The sequence below is a fragment of the Lepisosteus oculatus genome, chromosome 5 (genome assembly GCF_040954835.1).
Source record: "Lepisosteus oculatus isolate fLepOcu1 chromosome 5, fLepOcu1.hap2, whole genome shotgun sequence".
Classification (NCBI taxonomy): Eukaryota; Metazoa; Chordata; class Actinopteri; order Semionotiformes; family Lepisosteidae; genus Lepisosteus; species Lepisosteus oculatus.
Genome location: NC_090700.1, coordinates 8,399,610 through 8,417,422, shown reverse-complemented (window position 1 = coordinate 8,417,422; position 17,813 = coordinate 8,399,610). Strand labels below are relative to the sequence as shown.

Genomic DNA, 17,813 nt, shown 5'->3' with positions numbered 1-17,813 from the left:
GGAGAAACCCACCTGTGTCCATTTCATCTACACTGTTGAGGAAATCGTCTGGAGTGCGGGGCACGCTGTAGCTGCTCATGCTCAATCCACTGTCTGTGCTCTCGTCTCTTGAGTGGTAGGTGCCACTGGACAAAAAACAAGATAACAGAAAAAGGCTCAGTTTCACCCAGACACTGGCAAGTCACATGGAATGGCACAGTGGCACACACACTTCCCTGCAGCTGCCTATTAAAAAGGCCCAAATACCAGCAATAACAAATGTGGGCAGCTCGTGAACCCAACAGGTCCACTAGCCATCAACTCTTTCTGGTGCTGCCCTCGTTATCTGACCTGCTCAAAACCACTTGGCCTAAGGTAGCCAGAATGACACCGAATGCTGTATTGCATTGCCAGTTCCTGTGAAAGATACAAAATGGAGACATTCATCTAATTAATGAGATCTGTCCTGATCAATGCAAATGTCTCGGGCTCATCAGAGCTACTTTTCTATTTTTAGGTCACACCAATTCCAAATCATTGAATCATGGGGGAAGTTAGACGCAGGGGCATATGAAACACAAGGAGATAGTTTAAGGTGGTCACAGGATTAAGACATAGGACTTATGATTTATTATATTATGATATTAGCAAATATTTGTTTTATTGACTTGTGGTAGATACAGTACCTTTGCATTTCTTTGACATGCTAAATTCTATGAACAGAAAAGTAATATAATTACTTTTTGGCATTTTGATCTTCCTCTTCCCAAAGAAAAAACTAAAATGCATTAAAATATAAGCGAAGATCTTTTCCATTAGATTTGAGCCAGAAATCACAAGAATCCAATGCTCCATATCCAAAATAAATAAAAAAAACAATCAATTGAAGGATACAATGCCCAGTCTCTAACTTGAAGTCTTTCTATATAGTTGGCCAGCTAATTCCTCTCGTCCTCGAATTCCCATCTAAGGGTTTTGCATATATCCAGTTTTACCGATTCGTTTACGTTACACTTTGGCGCCAAACGCAGACTGTGTGACATGTTTCCATTCTAGTGCTGGAAACCATCCCCAGTGGGAATCTCAGAATAGCCTGCCTCTAAGAATAGACCCCCTTTATTTTCCGTTGGTGGAATAAACAAGAGGGAAAGAAAGGAGTATTTAGGTGGCACTCCTGCGGCCTGTACTAATTAGCAGAAAGTAAAATATGGAGGCAGAATGTGGCAGTGCTGGCTATGAATAAGCCCATTGTCAGATCCAGGGGCTGTAGACTGCAGTGTCTGCTGTGCGTGCCACATGTTCTCACAGTCCGTTCACTATTCAGCCCTACTTATCCACATCAGCTAGTAGTCTGGAAAAGCAGTCTGAGCTTCAGACTCTGCTTTCACCACCCACAGGCCTAACAGCACAATAACACACTTTCCACTATATAAAAAAAAGAACAAACCTCTTAAAAGAAAAGCAGTTATTTAGTAATGCATACTTATAAGTACTGCAGGACTGAAAAAACAAAACACTATGTTCAGTATTTGTATAAGACAGCGCTTCTGTCTTGTACATTGTTTTGGGCATGAATCTGTAAAGGTGAAACTATTGAATCTGTCAAGAGTTAAACTACCATGTTCTTTTCTGAAAAGCTAAACTAGACCCTTGCTGCACATTTTAAACCATAATAATGAATTCTGCAGTATATTAAAAATACAAATCAGTTTGATTACTTTAACTAAGCGTCTATTAATTTAAGAATGTTAAAACAATTATCAGTTTTTCCTTCCATTAACTTCATAATTAGGAATAACTAAACAGAAAAGACCTCCTGTTTAGTCCTACAGCGCATTGTCATCAGTAAAATGATTCACCCTAGTAATATTACTCTCTTCCAAGTAATACCAGTATATCATACCCTGGAAGTCTCACAAGAGGGGGTTGGTTCTGCAGATCTCATTAGAAAAACCCTTCACTGAGTCATTGCCATGTGTTTACTGCCATCTCACTAGACAACAGGGTTTTTAATGTTTCTTGGACCTACACTCCTATTTCCTCACAGAGTAAAAAAAAAAAACTCTGATGAGGGTTTCTGCCGAAATGGCTCTCAGTTATCAGAAACCTTTTCTCAACATAATTGTTCTTCCTGGAAAGACTAAAGCACAGTCTTCACATTTGTGAACTGTGAACAGTTTAAATCATCGAATTACAACTGAACCAGATTTTTCATACAGCAGTTCCTGTGAAGAGTAAAGTTAAATGCAGCACCCCCCCCACACACAACACTCCGTCCCTACTGCTTGCATTTCATTTCTTAAGCATGATTTCACTTTCTTTAAAACATGAATCAACAACCCCCACCCACCCCAAGAGCAGAGATTCCAGCTGTGTAACAGCTGTGTGCAGCCCTCCCCTTTCCTTGTGTACGCCTTTCAGTCCCTCTCTTAAATGCTTCCTCCTGCTAATCAACACAGAACCAACAAACTGAGAAGCTACAAACCACAGGACAAAAAGGGATTTAGCTTAATAGTATCAGCCTAACTGAGCTGGATGCCTCGTCTGAAAGGCTCACAGAGAGACAGCTAATCACGTATAATACCTTTCTTCCACACACTGTAGAACCCAAAGGCTTCTCAATGGACAGAATGACAAAGGGCCTTCAAGCTCCACTCACCTGTTGAGGAATGGATCTGAGCTGTTGGTGGTCATCGTTCTCACATCCTGGGCCATGCCAGGGGAGGAAACCGCATTCTGGGTGCCTCCATCTTGCTCCATGCTTGTGGGAAGCTGATTCCGCAGTGCCAGTTCCTGGAATGATACATACATTGTCTGTACAGAGTCTCAGGAACCTTTACATGATTGAAGTGAAATGAGACAAAGATGAGCTGTAATGATCAACACAGCTCTTAATCCTCAACTGACTGGAACCATCAAGGTAATCCAAGTCCATTGAAGTCAGAAAAAATGATACAGAACTTTTTTTTGTTCTAAACAATTAAGTAACGAAGATTAAGTAATGCAAAGTTTTACCTAAAATTTAGAAATAGACACTTTAAGATATTTCAATTTGCATAGTTTCGCAAGCCAGATTAGCTCCTATGAGAGTTTCCTTGTCCTACAAAGTGGATCTAGTTTAAAAAAAACTTTAAAAAACTCTTTATGGTGCTAGGGTGTAACAGGTTACAGACACGGCCCTCCTGCACAATTGATGGATATACCTTTCATTATTTTTGAGAGCCACAGGAGGGAAAAGCCAGACTAATTCCAAAACCTCTGCATTCATCTGGAAAAATATTTAAACATGCAGATCTCAGGATATGTGTTCAGTCTGTGCTGAGGCCAATACAGACACAAACTTGGTGCTTTTTTGTTCCCTCCTTTATTTGTCCTTGCTTTTCCAAGGGGTCTGAGAAGGAAGCAGAAATAATTGGCTTTGGGATCACACAGCAGCCTCTTCTTCTCCAGCTTGTATTCAGGGCTGACAGGCCTTCTATCTAAACAAACCAAAATCCCTCATAAGAAGAAATTGGCTCCCAAAATTGCTTAGCCTCTTAAACATATTTTTTTCCGCTTTCCAAAAACGGATTATGATGTTTTTATCAGGCACGTAATACTGAACCCAAACAACCCTGTGGTTTACGAAAATGTTCACTGGTTGAGGTTGCGGCTAATGGACACAATGTTCCAGTCTAGAACACACTGCTCCTATTGGCTGTTTGGGGGGGGGGGGAAAGTCAGTTGCTTTGGCTGTGAAGATATGCACTGTTAAAAGTCTTATTTCACTTTTAGCAGACTGCCAGGATTTGTGACATAATAGTCTGACTTTGCTTTTTTCGGAAACCCTACTGTGTAAAGTTTATTCTTTTGGTACAAATTACTGAGTTTATTAATGAGTCAGCAGACTAACACTGTTAATAAATAAAGCTTGTTGCAGCCCAGCCTTATGTTTATCATTTAGTAATAAACATCAGGATGATTTTGTAACACAAATGCTACCTTCAGATAGTCTCTATAAGTTCTACTGCAGCATTCTCAGCTGTTAAAAATGTTTGCTTAGCCGTGTACTGTGGCATTTCAGAGAAGGGAAGGAATTACAAAGAAAGGTAAAAACTCATCAGAAAACTCCCTCTATGAGCACAGATCTGTGCTCTCTGGTCAACGAGTAGCTAAACGACTGCATTGAGCCAGGGGAGAATGTCTGGTAACCTTGATCTTATTTCTGGGATGCAGTATGTACATGAAGTGAAGGCTTTGCTCAACAGTAATTCCCTTAACAAATTTTAATATCAATATCAATGTTTTCAGATAGCTTTAGGTAGATTTCATTCAGTAGGAACAATGTAGAAGCATTGTCCTCCTCCATTCATTGTTCAGAAGAGTACAAGAAGTTATGACATACCTTTTGTGGTGTCAGCTTTTGACATTACAAAGGGCTTCACAAAATAAAGATTAAGATTGAAAGAAAGACAGTGCAGTCTATTTGGGGTGTTCCAGATAGGCCATTGACAAGGACTGTTTATAATCAAAGCTGTCTTTTACATAAACTATGTCGATCTTAATGATGAATAAAGTGACTTAAGGTGACTTTATTCCTCCAGTAAATAGGTAAAATGTGATGTTTTTAATCACTGTCATCATTTTGCCTTAGAAAGTTTTAAAACACATGTTTTAAGGGATAGAGGACATTAAAACTGGTGTGTTAATGTTTCGTTCTACTCTGGGGTCTTGTTTATTCATTTCCTTCATGATTCAGCCTTCAATGCACTCCACCGCTGAAAGAAAGCAGTTTGTTTACATTCCCCAGAAGTTGCAGCTGGAGAGAAACAAGCATCCTCCCTGAGGAAACTAGGTTGTGAGACACCATTTTACTCCCCTGTCTATCATTTAAGTCAGCTTTTATAACCTGCAGAACAAACAGTCCTCAGCACAATCTACTGCAACTCTGGGAATGTACAAATGCTCTAAAGGAAAAGGAAAGATGGTTTTACTGTTACTTTCCATCTAAAAACCTTCTAAAATAAGTGAAGCTTCTATTTACAGCCACAATCTTTGACAAACAACAAAAAGCAGTTGTATGCCTGTGTGGGTGGTACAGTCCAGCTTTAATTATAGGTATTTCATCCAAAATATCAAGCGCTCAGTCACATCGTCTCCAGTAATACTGATAAACGTCCTTGTGTTATTGTCAAAAGGGGGCAGCATGAACGTATCTCTTTTGTTGATTAACTGTGAAAAGAATGATAGGAAATGGTAGATTACTTGGCAATCTTGGCAAGACAGATTCATCACGAATCAAGAGGCTGACCTTTCAAAATGTGTCTGATGCAGATTTGGAAGCTTGGTTTCCAGGCTGATTATAATTAGAATTCCAATCTCGTCTTGTCTTTGAGCACTTCTGGAACAGTGGAATCGTACAGGCACCCCCCACTCGTTCACACAGGGATGGACAGACGCACAAAAAAATAAGAAGAGAAAGTTGGATTCTAACCTGTGGCCTCACCTGCCGAAGCAACTCTTGGTGCTTCAGTCTCAGCCTTTCTTTCTCCATTTGCAGCTGCTGGAGTCTCATCTGGTTATTACCACCCAGAACACCACCCTGGGGGCTCTGGGAAGGCAGCGGAGAGGCCTGTTTCACAGGGGCGCTTTGGGTGATCCGTTGCTGATTCAGGGCTAAAATACAAACGCCACAGTTGTAATGACCATCCTACACCACCAGGGGGCAAACACAAAACCACACAAACTAGCAGCCCAGAGCTGGACTTAAAATTACAAGGTAACCTTAGAATCTTCCGAGTTCTTTCCAGAACAAACATCTTGTTTTTACACAGGTTTAAACATTTTTGTTTCCAAATGATCAAACTTCTTAACTCCAGCCACTAGAACTTGTCCTCCGTTATTCTTGATGCATCGGCTATCCACTAAAAGGAGAATTTTAACAGAATCCTGTCACAACTGAAGAACCCAGATTTTTTTTTTTAAATAAACATTTAAAAGATGGTTACAAATACACGTGGAAATTATTTTTGCTTTAAATTAAATTCAACACGTTCACACTGTAGAATAATTAAAACTACAACCCTCACATTTCCAAAGTTAAAAAGAGCCCCAAGCACACAACATGCTCACAGGCAAAAACAACTTGCAAACATAGTTCCACTGTTGGGGGAAAAAAGGAACAGATGAGAAACTAAAATGTTTCAATATGTATTTTTTCTCATTTCGAAGTACAAAATCCTTAGTGTGCCACCTTACAAAAACCTTGTCCTATTCAATCTACTCGGCAAAAAAAAAATTAAAATGATTCAAATGGCTTCACATCTACTTTCCTACACAGTATTAACACTCTAAGGGGAATGATTTTAACAGTGGGTAAACTCTCGATGTTGACATTAACGCTTAAAAAAACACAAGAGAGAAGGATAGTATAAGAAAACATTTAAAAATCCTTGAAAAACACAAACCCATATGTCCTAGCCTCCATTATTTGTGGGGTGGGGGGGGACCCCTCCAGGTTATACTTCCGAAATAAAATGATTCAATCTGAGAAAGATTCGAAATTGTACCTAAAAAGTTGTGGTACTATCGGAATGAAAACGAACAGCACCTTTGAGAATGTAATGTGGGCATCTGATATTTTTTTTTACCTGTCAACCACTACACTGAAAGACATCTCAGTATATGAACTTCACCATGTTTATGCTGCCTGTTGTACTTACTGCTGAACTTCCATAAGGGAAGAGCTAGATTTGAAACAAAAACACCACACACACTGAAGTGTCATCCCACAATGTTTGCATTTCAAAGTGCAGTTTTATTGTAAACTACTAAAATGAAAGACTTCACAAATACAGACATACAGGCACCACCTACACCTTATCCAAGTGGGAGAACTGAAGCTCCTGTTGTAGCAATTGAAATCAATAGTTTATCTAGACATGAATGCTCAAGGCCTGGTTACTTTAAGGGCTAGTCCATGGCCGTAGACTCATTGTTTTAGTGCAGACTTCACACATTATTCCAACACAGTCTTTCGGCACCTCTCCTGACCACCTGCTATACAGATTTTAATCCCTCAATTAGATTTAAAGCGTTACCTTTCAGGACAAAGGCAGCTGATGATACTGCCTTTTTAACTCTGTAACTACTGTAGATGGGTACCTTTTAAGAACTGCCTTACTCTTCTTAGCAAAGTGTCCCAGCCTAATGCTGTAAAAGGGCTCCTGATATTAACATCACAAAAAAAGAGAGAAAATAAACAGCTCAGCCACAGGGCTGTTACTGTAATTAAGCCAATAAGGGCTGTTGTTTGCTTTTGCACTCTGGCAACCAATGAAAACAGGGCCTGGCTGTCTCTGCATTCATGTGGCGCTGCTTTCATTCACTGTGCTCTGGTGCGGCCTTTCTCTTCATCACTATTCAATCACTGACGGGGCACTGTTTGTTTACACTATCTCGATTGTTGAATGAGACACAGCCCAGGGCTCTGTAACTCAATGACTGTCCCACCCTGCCTCCACCATGTCCCCACCTTCCACTCTGGTGGTGCTACCACCCCCTCCACCCTTCCCCCTACATCCCACTTTGCTCTGTATTCAGCTGCCTGGACTGATTTTTTCCTCATTTAAAAAAAAAAGAAAAAAAAAAGACCTCACAAGAGTTCCTTGGCGCTCAACCTGCAGGGGGAACATTAGCAGTTCTCAGGCAACAGGTTGGTCGGAATCAGTAAAATTACAGAGCAGCTTGCTACGGCTCAATGAACAAGGCAAGGCGCAAGGTAGGCTTGTCACCGAAACCTGTAAAGATGCTCATTTCAAATCGCTACGCGAGGGGAGCGGGTAATTGCTGCACCACTCACATGGCAAAATCCTGTAGTTTTCTGGGTGAGTCCATTGTTAATCTCAGTCACCCTAACCCTGTGCCACTCTGCGGTCTGCGAGGGAACTATTTCTGCACAATTACACCACCCAGGGATCTTCAGGCTTCCCACACTGATTCTGGGTCACACTTGTTTTTCGCCATTGGGAACATTTAATCCCAGCCAACGAATGACACATTAAACTGAGTAAGGCACAAACGACTCTTTTCCCACAGTTTCTTAGTGGCTACCCAGGTGAATATACATGTTGACACAAAAATAAGTCAGCCCAGGAAAAAAAAAAGGGAGGGATATTCCAGTTTTCCCATATTACAATAGAAAATATCCTGGCCTTTAACACCAATATTTTAAAGTCCTGGTGAAATATGAAAACGGCTGTACCCATGTCTTTCTACGAACATTATGAAAAGAAGAAAGACGTTTTAAAGTGGTCCAGGAAAGCCTCCAGAAATCTTTATGGAAGCCCTTCACTTAAGATTCTTTACTCTGCACTGCCCCTATCCCTTTACTCTACAACCAAAATAAAACCTACATGCACAACTGTGCAAAACGCCTCAGATCACGTCGATATATCACTTTGCCAAAACGGACCGAGAGGAAACGATAAGTGCAGTTCACTGCTAAAGACGTCTATACAATGTCAAGTCACCTGAGACCACCTGGGAACAAGAAAGGCCCTCACCTAAAGGTTAGGTGGCCAGGGAGATAAGATGTGGGCAGAAGCACAATGCTGTCTGCCATTTAGCTCGGTCACGGTTCTTTGCGATAAAACAAGAAAGCAACAAGAAACCCTATCTGAACATCGTTTGCAAGCATCCGCAAGAAAGAAAATCTCATGCAGGCCGAATTCAGGGTGCGGGCTGATGTTAAGAAGCCTCCTAAATAGTCTGCCGGGTTTTGACGGAGAAGGCATTCCAGCCAAGCTGCATATTTGTTAGGTGTCAACCCCACCAGTCGTCAAAAGTGTTTTTGCTGTGTAACCAGATCCAGAGAAGTTTGGAAAGAAAGCCACGCAGGAGGGTGATGGACAGCCCAAGGCTTATCACTTGAAGAGAATAGATCAGCTATGACTTCAAAACAGTCCTTGAAGTGACAGAGACGGTTCGGTCCCATTGGAAACTTTAAAAAAAACACAACGGTCCAATTATTAAGCTATGTATTACTCCTTATTTTCCCAATGTACTAAATAACCAGTGGAAAAACTTTTAAAGCAAAGGGAAAATGCTTTGTGATACTTCTTGAAAAGCTCTGTATCACACCTGTATGATAAAACTAACCTAACAAAATAAAATAAAAAACACAAGATGCTTAACAGTTCAGAACCAGGAGCTGGGTGAAGCTTCTCATGTGTTTGTGGAAATACATCTAAAAAAACCTGGAGTAACACATAGAAACCTAGCATTTTCATTAGCTTGTCTGTTGGTGCGTCAGTGATGACACCATTGAACCTGACTCATTCCTGGCACAGGAAGCCTCTGGAAAAGCTGAAGACTTCAGAAGAATGACATCAGGCAGTGCTCACAGGAAAGAGTGCCAAGTCTCCCCCCCATCAGGATACACACGCACTGAGGGCCAGGTCATTAAGAGTTTGGCACCAAACGGAAACCTGCAATTTTCAAAGTTAAACGTTCCCAACTGAAGTCAGACTTAATTGCAATTTTAGTGGATTTTTGCATTTAAGACGACGCTTAAAAAATAACTAAAGGGCGGTCTTTTAATTGTTTAGTAGTGAAATTTCATGGGGGGGAGTAGAGTTAGGAGTTCAGGATTATTTTACACGACTTCAAATTGTCCAACTGTGAAATCAGGTGACCATTAAAAAAAGCTCTTTAAAATACCTCCAACATTGTGATTTGCGTTACAAAACACTTAAACCTATGAGGGGGAACATGTTTGTTACCGGCAGGTTTGCTCCAGTAAATTAATTTGGCATAGATGTGCATCAAATTAAAAGCAGTACATAAACCCATGTCTGGGTGACGTGTGTGGTTTCAGTCTACTGGAACGTCCTGCCTCTTGCCTTTAGCAGAGGTGTGAGAAGCAATACTTTGAGCACTCCTGTCCAGGGCTGGCCTGCCTCGTTTCCAGCTGAACCCCAGTAAACCCGTAGCTTGTTCACCGCTGACCGCCTTCGGGAAGCTTCAGAGGAACGCATGCTTATTCGATTGCCTTCCTTTCTTTCCCTTTCTTCCTAGGTTGCCTTCCCTTCCCTGCCCCCACCTCTCCACTCACACTGGAGTTCTTTGACTGAAAAGGTCTGGAACAGATTAAAAGCTCGACCACAGAATAAAGAGTGCTGGCACGGACTCAAGCCTGTCTGGGATCCACAAGAGAAAAAGGGCTCAGCCGGCCCTGGGCCTCAAGCAGGGAAAACCAGCTATCGGCAGCAGTCTTTTAAAGGCGCTTCGGCTCCCTTTCCCCCCTGCTCCAAAATTAGCCTCGATTAATGCAACTATTTGCCTTAGATCCAGACCTGAGATTGCAGCTGGCTTTTACCAACTTCTGCTTTCAAAATATGCCGAATGACCCCAATCGGTGCCCATCTCTTGAAATGCATAAATGAAGTATTTTGTGGTCGGGTGAACGCTGAAGCATACTCCTACAACACTGCATAGTCCATTTCTTTTCCAAGGCATGTATCAGATTTCTGAGAAGCACAATGGGACCCATTTTTAATGTGTTCTTTCAACCAATTAGAGCCCAGTTAAAGTAAGCACTGACACTGCAGGTGCCTTACAATGAACCCACTAAAATTACATACAGTACAAGCCACAGGCACCTAGAGCGTTTTTCTTCTATAAAACATTGAACTAATCAGCCAATTGTACAGAATGCAGCAGATTAACAAAATTGAAATTGAACTGCTTCAAATATAATCTATGGACACTGAAAACAGAACAAGTAGATAATGAAATGATCAAATGAAACAAAACAAGCATTATCTTTATGGAGCAGCCTGCCTTTAATAAAAATATTCAAATTTGAAAGGAATAGAAGCAGATGTCTGATCTAACCTCTGTGTGATTTTGTTTTTGAAACATACCTCATTGTTTTTTTTAGAAGTAAAAACTTCACTTGAATGTGTCTAAAGTTCAGACGTGCCCCCCCCCCACACTGTGCTTTTACTAAAGTATATTGCCACGTCCTGGATGAGTACAGTTTTATTTGCGCAGTTACATTTGTCAAGTCATTACAGGTCTAGGACACAAAAGGCAGGAAGAGAGAAAAGAGTACGAACATAAAAACAAGCAGCAATACCCACCATTCCCTAAAACAACACTGTTTCCGTTTCTGGCATGGAATGTGTTAATATCTTACTCGACTCTCTCATGCACTATTCTCCAATTCAGGGGCCCACCAGTCTTGTTAGTTCAACGCTAGTAAATCTTCAAAGAGTTTAACCCATCAGCCCCTACCCCCACCCCAGCCAGGCCTACTCACTAATCTCCATGCTGTTTCTGATTTAAGCCAAAGCGGCCTCAGTTGGGGATGAAATAAGAAAAACATGTATGCCACCTGCAAAAATCTCGTCCAAGAACCTGTATAAAGTTCTCCTCTTGAAATCGACTCTAAGAAAATAATCCTCCTTTTTTTAGGTTAGCTTGAACCCTATCTCCTCTGAACTAGGAATTCATCCAAGATGGGCAGATTTTTTAAAAAAGATCACAACTGTAAAGGTCTTCGAAAGACTCTCAGCAACATTGGCATACGCCTTGTTTTCCCTCTATGAACATGCAGGCAACCTAAACCTGCATTTGCAGACGTCACAGAGACCATTACCCATTCTGTGTGTTTGAATTTTATCTTTTGAGGTTTCACCTGAAATTTGCATGGTCAGCCTACTATAAGGCAGAATGACCAGGTAAGATAAGTGGAAAAAGTCAACCAAATTGCAAAAGTCCAGTGACTGAGCTGATTGAACACATGCGTGTAAGTTAATCACCAAACATACAGCATGATTAAATCACAGCTCAAATTTTAGCTCACCCGGTTGATCCACAGACGATTTCCCCCTCGTAAAGAACTATACATTTTCTAAAGGAAGGTTTGACCCCTGCATCAGGAACAGTACACTGTATATAATTTTATGCTGTTGAATGTCTTTAAAAAAAGTCCCTAAAATGTACCATTAAAGCAAGAAATGAACCAATTCTTTAAAAAATTGCACTATTTTTTGCCACATCAAAGGTCCTGGCACTTGCAGCTGACAGAACTGCTTTAGCCTTTTAAATTATCTTTTTCCTGAGCTGCCACAATTTAGGGACTGTATCAGAGTATTTTAAAAAAATAACTATTGAAACACATCAAAAGTAACATGGTTCTTCAGCTGGGGGAACAGGTAGAGACGCAGGTGATGGCAAAGTGACAACAGCACAACACACACAGAGCCCAAAATACACACAACCATACACAAACTGGAGCAGTTCCTTTCACATCTTTACGTTTAATGTGTTTATGTATTTAGTTGATAATCCGAATATATCTTGGAACTCTACTGAATCATTGGAGTTACTAGGACGTGTTTATTTCAAAATATAAGCAGGCCTATTTTTTAAGTATTAATGTAAGTCTCGAGTTGATATAAACTAATCAATACTTTGTAAAAATGTATTCATTGTGAATAAAGGTGCTGCTATATGGCCAAATATTCAAGGAAGGTTTTCATCTTAGACCTACATGCCTTGAAATAATTCCTGCTTCTACCAAAAAGATTAACTATCTCATGTCCAATGTTCACCATAGAGCACAGCTCATCCTTTTTCCCCCCATTATAATACAAAGTCAGGATATACTGACAGCTACGATCTCATAAGGACATTCACACCAGTTTACATGAAGCACTCCTAGGACAAAATCTATACCTCAACATTTCCTAAGGCACTTTGGACAACATTTGACAATGAAGAAGGCAAAGTTTCACTACAGTGGGGAGAAGACTGGAAAACAGTTGGATGCTTAATTCTCTGTTATTGCACCTTTTTCACCACAGAGAACATTTTCTCCTACCATAGCGTGGGTCAAGCCTTGGGTCCAGCCAAGAGGTGGTCTTGTTCTTATGGTTGATGTAGTAAATCTCTCCATCGGAGGTAATGGCTTGTTCCCAGCCTTCGGGGAGTGGGCCTGAATTGTGAAAGACAGGAATTTATGAGGGGGGGGGGTCCTCTGTTCTAGTTAGCCTCAAAATACACACAACAAAAGTGTAGCTATTAAGAACAAATGGTACCAGATGTGCATAAGAATAACACAAACAGGACAAGTGCTTCGGGTGTGAGGGTGGCAATAAATTGCTTTTAAATTTAGATAACACTACTAAAAGGCTGGCAAGGAAAGTTCATATCTAGTCTGTAAGATTAGCTAAGCCATTTTTTTTTTAAAGATGAACTCAAGTCATTCACATTGAGTCATCCTAACCTTTTCCAGTTAAATCAGATTAGGTGTACTGTATAAGTCTCTGTTGATGACTATAATAATGCTTGTCAGTCAGTAAGCATGCACAAACTTTTAATATTATATACACACGTATTACCACCTTAACATGTTAGTAATTTCTTTTTAAAAGGTCAAGGCATGTGGGTGGAATGAATTTACAATAGAACTTGTAACCATATTTAAAATTAAGAATGTAACCTTTTAGTGCTTCACTGGGTATCGAATCAAAACAGGCACACCGTCTTAAAAAGTCCAGGTTTACTCTACCACATCTAGTGTAAAGGTAAAAGAATTAAAAACAAGTTTACCGTTACATTACATCTCTACATACTGTATCATATGCATTACATATGTACTCAAACTTAAACCCACTGTTGAAATCTCAGATCAGAAACCATGCTTTCACCTGTAACTACACACTAAAATCTGTCAGCAACCCTTCTCTTGTGTATAGCTGGATATTGTGAATTTATGTCATACATACATCTCACTTGTTCCAAAATGCTACATACGAACAGGATTCAACACATCAGGAATTTAAGTGCTCTTAACATTTTCTCTCCTCCTCTACACCGCATCGTCTCCTCATCCAAGCCTGAGCCAAGTGAGGCACCTTCACTCACTTACTCAAAATAACTCAAGTGAGGTTGAGTTTTTCAGAATCCAGAGGGCTCTCTCATGATTCTGGGGTTCATGGACAGGCTAGGCATTTTCTGATCTCCTAGGATCAGGTATCAGCAACCTTACGGCACACGTACCATTACTGGCAAGCAAAGGGATTTTTAATGGCATGTGCAATGAAAGTCTAATAAACAACAAAAATAAGTTTTAAAAAAACACACTATGTTTGACTGTTCTGTAATTCTCTGCAAGAGGTACAATGTATTTGCAAGTATCAAGTCAGTTTCGTGTCCATCTCATAGTCAGTTATCAACCAAACACTCAAAAGCCTCACAAGGATCAGACTAAATGATTAGATGTGCATATTTATTAATTAAGTTTATATATTATATTTTAATATTACTTATTTATTCATCAAAATGTAAGTAGGGCTATTATTGACTTTTAAAAAAGGTATCAATGGTGTGCAAATCCATAAAAACAAGAGCATGAGCCTAATCTTAACACACTCCCTCTTCAAGATTGTGACTCCTATCCTAGACCAAAGTGACTTGATAAGCAACCTAAAGGCTTCATCAATGGTCTTAATTTCTGAGGGAGGAAAGAGGGCCATTTGCCTTCTAGGTGCTAACTGATACAATGATGCACTGTATACCTGTACCTTAGAGCTGGACTCAATGTATTCTCCTACAGGTGGCTGGTTCATCTTCATCAGATAGGTGCCAAGCACATTCCCAAAGCTAAAGCACATTAAAGTGAAGTGGCAGTCAACCTGGCTTCGCCAATAAAAGGTGTCTGTTACAGCTGCACAGGGAGGGGGCAATGTGCAACACCCCCATACCGGATTTTCAAACCCCAGAGCTCATTCAGCATGCACAAGCCTGTTTTAACACATGCAGCCTCGGGGGAGAATGACATGGGAATGCGATTACAGCCATTTCCCATATGAAGAAATTGTGGGATCTATGACAACGTACAAGACGAACAAAAGTCACAGATCATAATGTGTTGTTTACTCGGTGAATTGTTTCACTGAAGTATCCCACTAGATTAGGCTCAACATGGTTTGGTCACTCAGTACCTATGTGACTTTCTACTCCTCACCTCACCATCTTTATCGGGTTCTGATCTCCGGTTTGTCCCCCAAGCTCCTTTATATTCCCTGGGTGACGGTTCCCGAAGCTCTGGAATTCAATCCCCAAGGATATACAAAAGTCACCTGTCCTGAGCACTTTCAAATCCAGACTCCAAACCTTCTTCTGCAGAAAGGGTTTTATGTAATTGGTGTCTGTGTCTGCTCCTTGCACCTCCTACTACATTTCTAATCCCCTGGTGCTGATCTTGTTAGCTCCCATCTTTTGTTTTTTATAGTCAAGTGCTTTGAGACAAGATATTTAGAGGTGTTATATCAAAAACTTGATGTAATATCATGAATTGCCTTGCAGAGGAAAAGGAATAACTGAAGTTAAAAATGAAGGTTCTTATTAAATCAAGTATCACGGTGAACAGCAACCATTTTTACTATATACAGCCAAAGAATAACGCTAGTTTTAAAATTAGATCTGTAATAATCTTGAAGACAACACAATATCTTCCATATATTTATAGTGTAAACACTGCTGCTTTCTCATTTTACAATGGATACAATTGAGGCCTAAGATTTAGCTCCAATTTCTATTGAAGCCATATCTGAATACATTACATTAGCATAACCAGCAGATTACAGGTTACGAGTTACATTTACATGCCCTACATAGTGTGAGTGCTTGGGAGTAACAAGCAGAAAACCGACATTGCATTCTGAATTTGATGTCTTTAGTCTCCATTTGGATGTGCTATAGCTATATCATATATACTCCTTCTCGGCTCATTTGCAACACAAAAGCACAGCTGAAGTTCCTGCAAGTTTAGACATGCAGGTACAAGCAGGGACTAAACCAGGTACGCTCAACACTCAGATGACATATTTAAGAAGGAGACTTCTCATCCAACAAAGTGCTCACATTGCATGTAAAAGATAGTGGCACTGATGCCCGCATTCTCCAAGTCTGAATCGCACTGTGGGAGTATGGAACAAACTGCACCTCCATGCTGTTGAAACTGATATCCCTGGCTTCCTTCAAGAAACAGCTGGATGAGATCCTTGGAATAATTAACTACTACATACCAAATGGGCCAGATGAGCCACAGGGCTCGCTCTCCCCTTTTAAACTATTCTTTTCTTATGACTGTGGTATTTAAAGATAAACTTTTGTAACACTAGTATTTGCAAAACAGGAGCGAACTGCGGGACTAATAGATATTAGACACTTTTTTCTTGAGACATAAGAATCTACACCAGAAACCCAAACTACTTACTAAAACAGGTAATTATAAGGGACGGCGTTTTTGGAGGGTGGCGTATGCTTTATGTTTGTAACTATCGTGTTTTTTTGCTAGCATTTGTCTACAACAGACATTTTTCAAAGCAGACAAAAAAAATCTCAACAGCTTTTCCATCTGTTTTGTACTAGAGGCACAGCATATTCTTTCTTTTTACAGGGGCTGTGAACAATCACTCCAGGTACCAATGTGTACAATAGGAGGTGTAAAATTTGATAATCAATTAAGAAAAGCTCACGTGGAGGACGGAAACAGTGAACTCGAAATCTTTACTTATTTCGTACTGAGAAAAAAAAACTTTTATCAAGCAGGCTAGATGGACAGAATGACCGTCTCGTTAGAAACCGGTCTAACATGCCGGCTCCATTAGCAACAGGCCTGACCAGGTCCGACCAGGTGCAGGAGACAGGGAGTGAGGGATAAGTGTGACCCTCCTTCAGCGCCAGTGTCACAAGGTCTTTGGAAGGTGGCACCTGTCCCATCGAGCAATAGGAGGGCAGGAGAGAGAGAGATGGCTCACCGGAGGTGGAATTCATGATGTTCTGCTGTACAGGCATGGGGCTGGCAGGGGCTGCGGCGTTCATCTGGGACAGCATAGCCTTCCTGGGGTCCTGCCAGGTGGTGGTCTGATCCATGTGGCTAGAGAAAAAGGATAAGAGCATGTCATTTCGGCTCTCTGCCACTCTAATTGAAACAAGCTGCTGAAAACAAATTACCTGGAGGGAGGAACTTCAACAGATCGCATGCACCATTCACAAGATCGGTATATTAATCCATTATTGCGAGTACCAAGTTAATTCCCACAAAAATAAAAAAGGGAATTATTAATATTCTATTCATAGAAATACAACTAAGTTATACATCACCAATAACCAAACTAGAGAAATGCATGTGTAATAACGGTTATTTACTTAATTCTCTGACATACTATTATGGTAAAAGATGGCCATTTATTATGTAGCTGACGTCTTTAACCTGGCAAATCTTTTTTGAGACATCTAAAGGCCCCATGTATCAAAACAGCACAAGTATTACTGGGGGGAGGGTAACAAAATACTACACTTCCTGCTCCATTCTCATGTAGTTTCCCGTGTTCATGATTGAAAGCAAAGAGCAACTCAGAAGGTGGTGTATTTGCAGCATCCAGTCCAGACCAGACTCAGGGAGCCCAGGGGAGAGTTAACTCTAGAGCTGCTTATTTTGAAGAACTGAGAGAGTTTGCACACCAGATGCTTCGTGGAACATGGTCAAGTTTTCAGAAATGATGGCTTTTGCCACTTAATTTCAATGCATTTTGTCTGGTAGGCTAAATATAGAATGTCCCATACTAGAGTGTATTTTAACCAAATTTATGACTGCTGGCCTCAAGTTTTTAAACTTTGCTTACTTCACAAACTGCTGCGTATAATGCTGACCACTAAAACACAGTTGCAAAAATGTACAGTACATCTTAAGATTGAATTAAAAGACCAATTGCTTGCAATCAGCACTTGTCCAAACAAAGCTGTTAATATAATGTTTCCTTTATCCAGCATTTTAC

General features: G+C 40.5%; 1 protein-coding gene across 4 annotated transcripts in view; it reads right to left on the bottom strand.

Annotated features, from left to right (window-relative positions):
- The window catches only part of yap1 (Yes1 associated transcriptional regulator), a 43,995-nt gene that overhangs the window by 5,072 nt on the left and 21,110 nt on the right, over positions 1-17,813 (bottom strand). Inside the window, exons 3-7 of one of the 4 annotated variants that reach the window (XM_015341378.2) lie at positions 16,794-16,912; positions 12,848-12,961; positions 5,465-5,634; positions 2,639-2,772; positions 13-125 (exon numbers count right to left, since the gene is read on the bottom strand). In XM_015341378.2, coding sequence (XP_015196864.1) covers positions 13-125; positions 2,639-2,772; positions 5,465-5,634; positions 12,848-12,961; positions 16,794-16,912 — 650 coding nt within the window. Of the gene's footprint in view, positions 1-12; positions 126-2,638; positions 2,773-5,452; positions 5,635-12,847; positions 12,962-16,793; positions 16,913-17,813 lie in introns of all 4 variants that reach the window. The other 3 variants (XM_015341377.2, XM_006627787.3, XM_006627788.3) reach the window with 3 other exon arrangements.